The 11,901-nt window shown below is 30.1% G+C and overlaps 1 protein-coding gene across 1 annotated transcript; it reads right to left on the bottom strand.

The window, feature by feature from the left end:
• Positions 1-1,211: 1,211 nt before the first annotated feature.
• On the bottom strand, positions 1,212-4,098 carry LOC130934920 (uncharacterized). Its single transcript, XM_057864439.1, has 3 exons — positions 3,612-4,098; positions 1,614-1,681; positions 1,212-1,241 (listed from the first exon to the last, which is right to left on the bottom strand). The coding sequence occupies exons 1-3, from the start codon at positions 4,096-4,098 to the stop codon at positions 1,212-1,214; spliced, it is 585 nt and encodes a 194-aa protein (XP_057720422.1).
• Positions 4,099-11,901: the final 7,803 nt, after the last annotated feature.

Here is an 11,901-nt window from a genome sequence, read left to right as displayed (position 1 = left end):
TAACTTAAAAAATCTAACATAACCTACAATTCTAACTAACTTTTTTTTAGGTATCATTTCAAATTCTCAAAATCTAACCAACTAACATATTACTACTTTTATCCAACGATTATATTGTAAAAATTAATTTTCTAATTCATAATTAACGATCTTAAACAACTACTACAAAAAGTATGTTAACATTACTAGCATGACTAAATTATGCATGAACGACACTAGTAATATACACGACTTCATCTAACCGATACAGACGATTCAGATCGTCCTTCATGTGTACAGATTAAAATTTTTTGCGGGTTTTTCTCCAAGATTTGGGAGGGGGTGATGGGGTTCTATTCGGTAGGGTAGAAATGTTGGTTTCTAAATCAAATGAATTGAATTCGAATTGTATGTATAGGCATACATAGATAAATCGACTCTATTTGCTTCGATTTACTAAAGGCAATGAATGTTAGTAAATCGAAGCTATTACATTCGATTTACTATTGGATCTAAATTGATACCGTTTGATTCGATTTACTATGGACAAAATTTAAATATATACCAGTTCATTGTATATCAAATTCAACTAGGGGTGAGCACGAGTTGATTTAGTTCAGGTTCAAGATGAAATTAGAACTGAATCGATTAAAATGTAATTGGTTCGGTTTGGTTCGGATTTGTATTTTTTGTGTATGTACCCGAACCAAACCAAATCGATTAAGGACGGATTGATTCGGTTCAGATAATTGGGTACCTTGATGACTTTGAAATTCATAAAAAAACCAAATTTTTATTTTAAAAATTCAACAATAACATCAATAGAAATAATCCAAACATGTTAAACACCAAATACATTAAAAACTAAACTCATTAAAATCTAAACATATTAATAGTGAATAATCTTTGTGTAACACCATACCACACAAAGCTTTACGCTTAAGCTGTAAAACAGAGGTGGTGTGGTATTACGACCTCTAAAAATAAAACGTATATATGTAATAGCAGAAAGATTGTAATATGCTAGGAGCCTTGAAGAATAGAGGAAATAAAAGCGCAACGAGTTACCTTGCATGCTAAGAAAATCATAACTATTAAACATAAGATAACAGAAGTAGGAATAGAGTGCCAAGGAAACAGAATAACAAGCTCCTAACTCAGCCCGCAAAGTCAAGACTGGCCGGATAATATTTACACATATATATATATATACATATCCAAAACCCAAAAGTTCATATACACAGTCCTGCCTCTCCATAAACCTATAAGAGAATTCAAAAAGGAAGTTATGCGGAGAGAAACTAAGTACATATATATACATCATAGCATAACAAAACAACCCAGTAACTACTCCGCTTTAAGAGTCCAGACGCCTAACGAGATGCCTCTCGACCTGCATCTGAAAAACAACAACATAGTATGGAATGAGAACCGGAGGTTCTCAGTATGGTAAAGATGCCACACACATAATATATAAGGTCCTGGGAATGCCAGAGGCAATCCTAAAACGCCGACACTCAGATTATAGAGCTTAAAGTATTAAACAGAAGCCATAAAGAGTGGTTTTCTAAGAATACATAAACCTAACTTAACTTAACCTTAAATCTAAATCCCATACTATCATTCTTCCATACCTCCAACTCCATTATACATTTCACAGACAAATAAGCAGATAAAGGCAAGCACAAGAAGGTTACAAATACTGCAAGTAACAAATATTCATTTAACATGGCAAGTACATTTAGCCACACCCAGTTAAAGCACAAGCAAGTAACTCAAGTAATATGCACATGATGCATGCTTGTCCTATGGCTGATGAGACTCATCTGTCGATTATCCAGCCAACCCGAAAAGTCTGAATTGAACTTAGACTGTCCCCCGACGTGCATCCCCAAGAGTCTATGCATAGCTTTTTCTCAAATATTCAATATTGCTCAATGGGGGTAACATTCCCGGAAATTTATATAGTGCTCGGTCACACTTACGTTGTAGGGTCAACAGAGTATCGAATTTTTAACCTGGTACACGTGGTGGCAAGCCACAGTACTTTACCCAGAGAATCTCGTATATCAGATCATTCAAATTCATAAGCCATATAAATAATTCAATTATAGTTCATCAACATCCACAGCATTCTCAATCGCATATCATTCATCATCATACATCAATCATATTCAATCCTTATCTTTTATTATCACACCTCCCATTCCGTCCATCAATAGTTCCAATTCAAAACATAATTCATTATTTTCTAAATGAATTAAACTTAAAACATACTCATTTTCTTAATAACTCAAAATCAAACCATATAACCTTTGAATCTAAATCTTTTTAAATAATCATCTAAACAAAATCTCTAATTTTTTTATAAAATTTTGGCAGCATCTCCTCTAAAACTCTTGTCACCCTTTTCGGGTCCAAACCTGCATTCTTTTCAATTCAACATACCCTTCCTCATCATCATAACAATCACCACAATAAATCTACCTCAGATCAACAATTATACTCATACATTATTCAAATCCATCAACCAAAATTTAACCAAGAATCATAGTTCACAAATCCTATGCTTTTAACACAAAATACCCTTTCTCATTATGATAACGACCTCCACAATAGTTATACCTCAAATCAATAATTTACCAAATCACTAATTAATCAACAAGCACCAAACCAACCATATTCATCAACAAGATACTAAGAATTAAATATACACATGCAATCCAACTTATCCTATGGTCATCTAACCTGAGTTTTTACAGAACATTATATATAAAATGCAAGAAACCTAAACCATAACTTGACCGATTTTCACGTAACGAGCAAAGCAATTTATTCAAAATCAAGACAGCCCCTCAAAATTCAACAAACTCTAAGCTCAGCTTCCTCCAAGTTCCAATATTCACAATTTCAAGCTCCAATGATTTATTCACAACCTAATACACATTTATAACACATATATATCCAATTTAATACTCAAAGCTCAAATTCAATGAAATTAAAATAGAGTTATCGTATCCTCACCTTACACAAACTTCACATAAGCATGAGTGAACGTTTTCCTCAAACTAATTGGATCCTAAAACATCAGAAATCAAAGAAATTCAATATTTTCACTCAAAATTCGAAAATTGGGGGAAGAGGCTGAGGTAAAATAGCAAGTTACCTATGAAATTGTTCCAATAGAAACGTAGAGCTCGACGCGGTGAACGCGTGGCCGCAAACGGTGCGACAATTGGAGCTCGGACGGAGAAGTTACGGCGTTCGGAGTTCACCGTAAGGGTTTCGAAAGCTTTCTCTCTTCCCTGGAAGCATTTCACGTTGCTTCAGCCGAATGAGGAAGAGAAAAGAGTTTGGCTTCATTTAATGAGTTGGTCCGATTGGATCGACAACCCAATTTGGGTCCGGTTTAACCGATTTGATCTATTCGGTCCAATTTTAGACCACTTTCTTCGAAATTAGTGTCAAAATTCTCGTTTCGATGAACTCTTTCCTAATTTAATATAATATTCGCATTTCTAATCTTCCTTATCAACAACTAATTTATTGACTAGGTACCTACTAATTTAAGCGGGGTTTACATCCTACCCACCTAACAAAGAATTTTGCCCTCAAAATTCAAATCTAGTTACCTGAAAAGAGATGTGAATAGTCCTTTCGTATATCTGATTCGAGCTCCCAGGTATGTTCCTCGATACCAGCTCGACTCCAGGCTACTTTTACCAATGATACTTCCTTCCCGCGTAATCGTTTAATACTAGTATCATCAATCCTCATTGGAATTACTGGAAGTGTTAGATCTTCTCTTATTTGGACTGGTTCCGGTTCTAGAACATGACTTGTGTCAGGAGTATACTTTCGAAGCTGTGACACATAAAACACGTCGTGTAAATTCGAAAGATACGGTGGTAAGGCAATTCTATAAGCCACTGGCTCAATTCTCTTCAGAATCTCAAACAGTCCAATATAACAGGGATTCAGTTTTTTAGTCTTAATAGCTCTTCCCACTCCAGTAGTTAGTGTAACTTTCAGAAAAACATGATACTTGCCTTCCTCAAATTTCAAAGGCTTTCGCCTCTGATCAGTATAACTCTTCTGGCAGCTTTGGGCTATAAGCATTCAATTACGAATCTTCTTTATCTGTTCAGTAGTTTCAGCTATCATCTCAGACCCTAACAAACTTCTTTCTCCAGTTTCATACCAACATAGTGGAGATTGACATTTTCTACCATACAGAGCCTCATATAGAGCCATTCTGATGCTCGCATGGTAGCTATTATTATAAGCAAACTCTACTAATGGCATATACAGTCCACAGTTGCTGCTGCACTCAAATATCCTCATTGGCTAAAGGCTATGCAAGAAGAGCTACAAGCCTTATACAAAACCAACACATGGACAATTGTCACACCAACTTTATTTTCATCACTCCATTTTCTTTTAAATTTTTTACATTTTTGTCTCACAGTCAACCTAGCTAGGGAAAAAAATATTCTAAAGTGAACAAATTTGTAAAAAAATAAAATAAAATAAAAGTTTAATAATTATTATATTTATAATTTCTATCATGTGTAAACTCCATTATCTTGATTCAAAGATGATTAGACTATTACTTTTACTTTACCTACTTTTTCAACCCACTTAGAGGAGCTTGATCCGTCAAACTAATGAACAGACTTTTTTTTTTCCAGCCAAGAAGAAAAATAGGGAGGGAGCGAAATGAAAGACGAAATTGGTTGAATGTTGGTAGAAAAAAATTGGTTTCTAAACTTTTTCTTGTGTCTTATAACTTCATTTCTTTGGACAAAGAAGAATTGATTCCTAAGGTTTGCATATGTAAAATGAGGGGAAAAAAAGAGAGAACCTTCAAATAAAGGATGTTAATATCATGATTTGCAGAACTGCTTGGATTAGGGTTATCAAGCAAATCCCGAATGCTCACAAGAATTTGCTTCACAGTAATTGCTGGTTTCCCTTCCTACAAAAAGCCATATAAACAACAACAACAACAACAATGTTTTGATGCATCAAGTTAAACTTAATATATCATATATTATGATAATCTAATAGTATAAATCTTAGCATACATATTCAATCATTTCTATTAGATAGATCGATATATACTACCATACTAAATTATCTTGGTGCATGATGCACCAACTTTATTTAAGTTGATCCTATTTAAACTTTTGGTAATAAGAACAATGGATGGTTGAGTAACAATTTAAAATTAAAATATAGATATAAGATTGTGAACTCACATGACAAATAATTGAGAGGCATACAAGACCAAAAGGGTAAACATTTGGGATGTAAGAACCCGTGAGGAAATTTGCATACTGGGAGAATTGTCTGGGTAATCCTCACTGAATTGAAGGCTCAGGGGATAGTGTCCTCCTTCCCAATCTGTCTACATAATAATGATGATGACGATGGCTCCCTTAAAGTAATTTTATGACATAGTATAAAAAATATCACTAAAAAAGACACACTCTTGCAAATCACGCCTGAAACAAACGTATTAGAGATATAACCATTAACATGTCTCTTCTTATAATAAGCTTAAACAAAAAAAAAATAGCAATAATAAGGGAAAAAGATGCATGTTGCTAGATATTTTGTTAATAAAATAAATTATTAATAATAAAATCACAATGCCTTCCAAATAAAAAAAATATATATATGCAGGCCTGAAAAAAAAATGGCAAATTAAACAAGAAACAAAACAAAGATATATAATTGTTGCTGAGATAGCTAAGAAATAGGTTTCATCAATCATGGTTGGTCTAAAGAACAATTTCTTATTTCTTTTTAGATTTTATAAGACAGTTCACGTTCAAGGTTGTATTTATTTTCCATTTATAACTAATCATGTGAATGCATAATAGAACCATTGTCATATTTTGGAGTAGATAATATATTATTATATGGTGCATATGGGCATGGCCCAATATATACCAATAATCGATATCTTAGAATAAAATTTGAACGTTATAAAATGCTAATTGAGTTATAAATAAAGGATAAAGTATATTTTTTATTTTTAAAAGTTGTCAAAAATTTTAAAAATATTTTTAAGTTTTTTTTATTTTAATTTTGTTTTAAACGTTTTTTATTTATATCAAATATATTTTTGATAATTAAATTTTTAAAAAAATTAAGACTAATCCAGTAATAATGTATGACAATTATCTCTGATTTACTTGGATTGATGGTTGTTCTTGTAAAATTATTGTTAAATTGGCCTTAAGTTTTTTAAAAAATTAATCATCAGAGATATATTTTATACAAATCGAAAATTTTTAAGATAAAATTAAAATAAAATAAAATTTAAGGATATTTTTAAAATTTATAATAAATTTCAAAGACAAATAATATAATTTATCATTATATAAATTATACTTTCCAACATCATCTCAAACAATTTCCAAATGACCAAAAAAAAAAGTATATATGAATCTCTGTTGTCCTTGATAAAGATTTAGCTATAAACATAGAGAACTTCTCAATATAATCAAATAATAATATGATTTATAAGTTTAGGTGGTAAATGAAATATTGACTATTTAAATTTAATAACACAATCTAAACATGCAAATTGTATCAATCCTTCGCTATACATGTCAAAGTCCAATAAAGAAACCACACCAAAAGTATTTGGGAATAGATTGGGTCACGTAGGTGGTGGTGAGTTAACATGAAAGGATTTGGGAATTAGGGTACGTATGGTTAGTTTGGGGTGGGACTATGGGATGTGATCAATTAAGGGTTTTATTAGTTAAATTTAAAAAAAAATTAAGATAAACATCAAAAAATAATTATTATTATTATTAAACCTCATGTGAGATATATTTATAATTTATCACTTGTGTCTATTAGAAAAGTTCAAAAGCCTTGTATTGTTAGACCACCGGTCAACCGGATTCCGGTTCTGATAACAATACCCAAATATAAGCTGGTGCTTTCTCCATTTTCATTCCTCTCAACTTTTGGTTAGAGCACGAATCACACAACTTCTCTCTTCCCTGCCTACAAACTTTCTCTCTCTCTAGAAAGTTGGTTTTCACCTTCAATTCAATTCAATATGGCTCTTTGTCGCTTATGTCTACATTGCCTGAAGAAGTGTCCCCATTGTGTGAAGGCCCGTTCAAGGTGCCCCAACACTTGCCCGTATAGGCGGTTCTTTCACCCAAAACTGAAGGTTCTACGGATCTTTACGCTTTGTTAACCGAGTTCTTTCCACATAATGCATTATACTATCCAATCAATTGAATGCTTTAAAACAATATGAATTTGTCCAATTCGACCGATTAGTTGTGTTACCCACAATTTTTTTCTATTTCTATACACTGTAGAGATATTTTAATTTAAAAAACTCATATTTTTATGATGAAGTTATTTCAACAACAATGCCATACAAATTTTATGTCTTGTGAATTATATTTTATTTTATATAATTAATTTATGTAAAAAAAAATTTATATCTTTTTATTTGTTTGCATTTTATTTTGTTCTTTTTATTTGTTCAAGATTTGATTCCTCTATTGAATCTTGACTAGAAAAAAAAAAATACCATACAATATATATCAAAACTTAATAATCTGTTCATATATTATTAAGATATATACGAAGTATATATATTACAAAATTTTAATCAATTCTTCCTAGATTAATAATAGAAGCCCCTTTCCAATCCTCTATTAGAGCGATATGACTTTTAGCTATAAACATAGAGAACTTCCCAATATAATCAAATAATAATATGATTTATAAGTTTAGGTGGTAAATGAAATATTGACTAATTAAATTTAATAACACAATCTAAACATGCAAATTGTATCAATCCTTCGCTACATATACATGTCAAAGTCCAATAAAGAAACCACACCAAAAGTTTGAGCAATCACACGTGTGTGTGCCTCACAAATCACTATCTCAAAAATAATCTTAATATTTAATTAATTATCCTACAAGCCTTTCTAAATTGATCTTCATGACCCTCACTAACATAACCTTTTAAAGCATTTGTGCATACCTTTCTAAAATCATTATTTAAGAGGGTATATATCATGTGCACATTTATTTTCTTAAGGAAAAAAAAAATATTATCATATTATGTGTGAAACACTATCACCTCACATAAAAAAAATAGAATTTATTTTATTTGATATTTATTAATTATTATAACAATTAATAAATACTAAATAAAACAAATTCTAACTATTTTTTATTAATTTTTTTGTTACCAAACATTTTTAAATTCCTATTTAGTATGTACACTATAACATAATTTGTTGATCGGTAATAGAATAATTCAATTTTTTGATCGGTAATAGAATAACTCATTTTTTCTTTTACTCTTTTTGTTTCATATTAAGTGACTCTTTTTATTTTTATTTTTTGTTACAAATTAAGTATTGCTTTTTAATTTCAAAAAGTCATTAATTAATTTTTATTTATTATACCCTCTACAATCAAAATAGAAAGAGAACGCTAAAAGCCTAAAAAATTAATATAAGAGAAAATAGTATTAATTATTAAGCATATTTGAGTTTTTCTCTTTTGATTATTTATATTTTTAATAATTATTTTAATAGTTGTACACAACTAAAAAGAGACATTTAATAGTTAATATGCAAAAGGAGTAAGATTTGTGTGAGATTTATATCACCTTATTATCCGAAGTGTGACTCCCACTTTAAATATGACCTACCACCTAGGATCCATCCTAGGGTGATAAAAATTCATCATATACCAAAAAACACAATCTTTAGCATTATATTGTAACTCATATACAAGCATGGTTTCCAAAATAGTGAAATACAACTAAAGGCCCTGTTCATGATGATAATAAGCTAAGGTAGGAAAGTAGGAAACTAATGATTAATTAGGTCTTTAAATTCACTTAACATATCAAAAGCTAATAAAGTAATTTAAACTTCAAAATCACATAACAAAACCAAACAAGATGCTAAATAGTGTGTGGATATTGTTTGGCCTGAAGTTGCACCCTTCTCTTATATTCAGCAGGATCCTGCATTTCAAAGTAACATTGTTAAACAGCTCTTTTGACAACAAACTAAGCATCAGAGTAAATACTACATAACATAGTAGAATGGCAATACAACAAGGATACCTATACGGTTCGTTTCGTTAAGCATTTCGTTGCATTTTGCAATTGAATTACAAATATTTCTTAGATTCTTGTTCTTTATTCTTAGCGGCCAAACATGTGGACAAAAAGAAAGAAAGAAAGTTGGAATAGTGCCTCTTATTAAAAGACAGTAGAATCTTGTCTCAAATAGTTTAGACATATGAAAAAATGATTGACTATCTTATTAAGACACCGAATAAGATAGAAAATACACAAGTAGCTAACTGTAAAAAAGATTATACAGAAAATGGACAAAGTCAAAGGAAATTTATGTATAAATGGTCTCATTATAAATATAATACATGATGGAACATAATGGCTGCCGTTTAATTGGCAACACCAGCTAGTATATGAATGCTTTATTGTTATTGTTATTTAGGGGTGAGCACGGGTCGGTCTGGTTCGGATTTAAGGTGAAATTAGAATCAAACCGATCAAAATGTAATTGGTTCGGTTTAGTTTGAATTGGTATTTTTTTGTGCATGTATCCGAACCAAATCAAACTAATTAAGAACGGATTGGTTCGATTCGGGTAATTGGGTACCCGATGACTTTGAAATTCATAAAAAAAAAAAATCAAATTTTTATCTTAAAAATTCAACAAGTACAATAAACATGTAACATTAATATAAATAATCTAAACATGTTAAATACCAAATACATTAAAAACCAAACTCATTAAAATCCAAACATATTAATAGTGAATAATATCACTAAAAGCCACTAAAAGCCATATATATTTTTATTTTTTTATTTAATTAATATATGATCAGATTTACGGGTTGGTTCGGATTCTACACTCCAGAATTAATATCCGAATCAATCACTAACAAACGTCATTGGTTTCGTTCGGATTGGACCCGATTACCCATTAATTCCAGAACCAATTTAATTAGTTCGGTTCGGGTTCGAACAGATAATCGGATATCCACTATCCGTACTCACCCCTGTTGTTATTGTTGTTGTTTTGTATTACTAGTATTTCTTCAGAGATAATTTAATTCCGTAACAAGATAGCTAAGTAACTATATTGCACAATTAGAAAACATTAATATTTCACCAAAAACAATAAGCATAAGAGATCATTTCAATACACAAAGGTAATCTCACAAGAATGGAATCAAACATCAAACATTAATAAAACATCAAGCATGAACAAGTTTAAGGCCAGTAACTAACACTTACTCCTTCCTTGCCAGGAATAAAGTATTTCCAGCACATCAACTTCACAGACCCATCTGATTTTGTTTCTGAAAGGAAGAAATGATTAGAATGAGAAATAGTAACATGAAAACAATAGTTAGTATGTACATATGGATGATTCTTCCTCCACGATTTTCGCTCTTTGGCGAGTTATTCTACAAGATTGATTCTGGTAGGATTCAATTCCTACACTCAAATTTGATCATCTTATTGATATATATAAATATGACACACAAAAAAAAAAATTAAAATCCTTGATAATTTACTTGTACGCCATTTTAATTCAAGTAATGCTAAATAGCACATTAATCCAAATGCAACTAAGATTAAATATATATATATATATATATATATATATATATATATATATATATATATATATATATTAACATTCGATACCAAATTAAAAAATTTTAAAGAGAGTCTTTCCATTTTCTAAAAAAACAGAGAGATTATCCCGTTTTACCACCCTTTTTTAAGATTTAAAAAACCAAACACTAATTACCAATTACCTCTTCTGTGAATATTAGAGCTACTACTCAGTCCCAAAAAGTTTATCCAAATCAAACTCAACTTGCAAGCTAAAATCATCAAGAAAAGGTCAACTAAGGGTTTTGAAACTTAGAATCTGTTAATGTTGCTAGTGTGACGAGTGCATGAAGTTAGTCCTACTTCAAAGAAAATAAAGAAAAGTGAGGAGTTTATAAAATGAGAGACTTATTAATTTACTACTTTAAAGTTTTGAGTTGGACGTGGTGTCTTTTCATTTTATGTTATCTTATTTGATTTTTTTCCGAAATCTCTCCCGTCCACTCGTCCAAAACTTCCTAATTTTTCTTGTTTCAAAAAAAAAAAAAAATACAAACTAAATCAAGAAGCTCAATAGCTAAAGTGGTAAAGTGGTGTTTGGTTTGAGGAAAAGTTTTTTGTTTTTATTTTTATTTTTTATTTCTTGAAAATTGTTTTTGTTTTCAAATTTTTATATTTTAAGAAATATGTTTGTTTTGATTATTGTTTTCAATTTTTAAAAAATGATTACATTGAAAACATATTTGGTTTGATTTTTTTAATATATTAAAAAATTTTAAAATAATATTATATGAACAAATGAATAAATAGGCATGCATAATGTCATAGTTAAATAGTCATGCATAATGTCATAGTCATTAAAAATTATTCTTTTTAAAATGTCATAGTCATGTATAAATTCATTTTATTCTTTTTAAACAAAACCTAACCTCTTAAAAAATTTAACACAATACTAAAAAAATTAGTAGAAACCAAAATCTCCAAAACTGCAATTTGAAAACAGAAACATATGGACAAAAAGAATGTTTCATTTCCTCAAAACAAAAAAATTTATTACAATGTTCTCTTTTTTTAGCTTGTAGTTCTTCTAGTAAAAATTTATCACAATGTTCTCTAGTTACCTTTTTTTCTTTCTTTCAATTTATGAAGCCGCATTCTTCAGCGGTAAATTATCTGGAAAGTGTAGTACTAATTGAGCATGATCTTAAAAGTGTTTTTGCTCTAAATTGAAATGATAATAATGATGTAAATATAAA

This window comes from Arachis stenosperma, chromosome 6, assembly GCF_014773155.1.
Source record: "Arachis stenosperma cultivar V10309 chromosome 6, arast.V10309.gnm1.PFL2, whole genome shotgun sequence".
In the NCBI taxonomy this organism is placed as follows: domain Eukaryota; kingdom Viridiplantae; phylum Streptophyta; class Magnoliopsida; order Fabales; family Fabaceae; genus Arachis; species Arachis stenosperma.
Note: the sequence above shows the minus strand (reverse complement) of the source record. Positions and strands in the feature narration are given on the sequence as shown.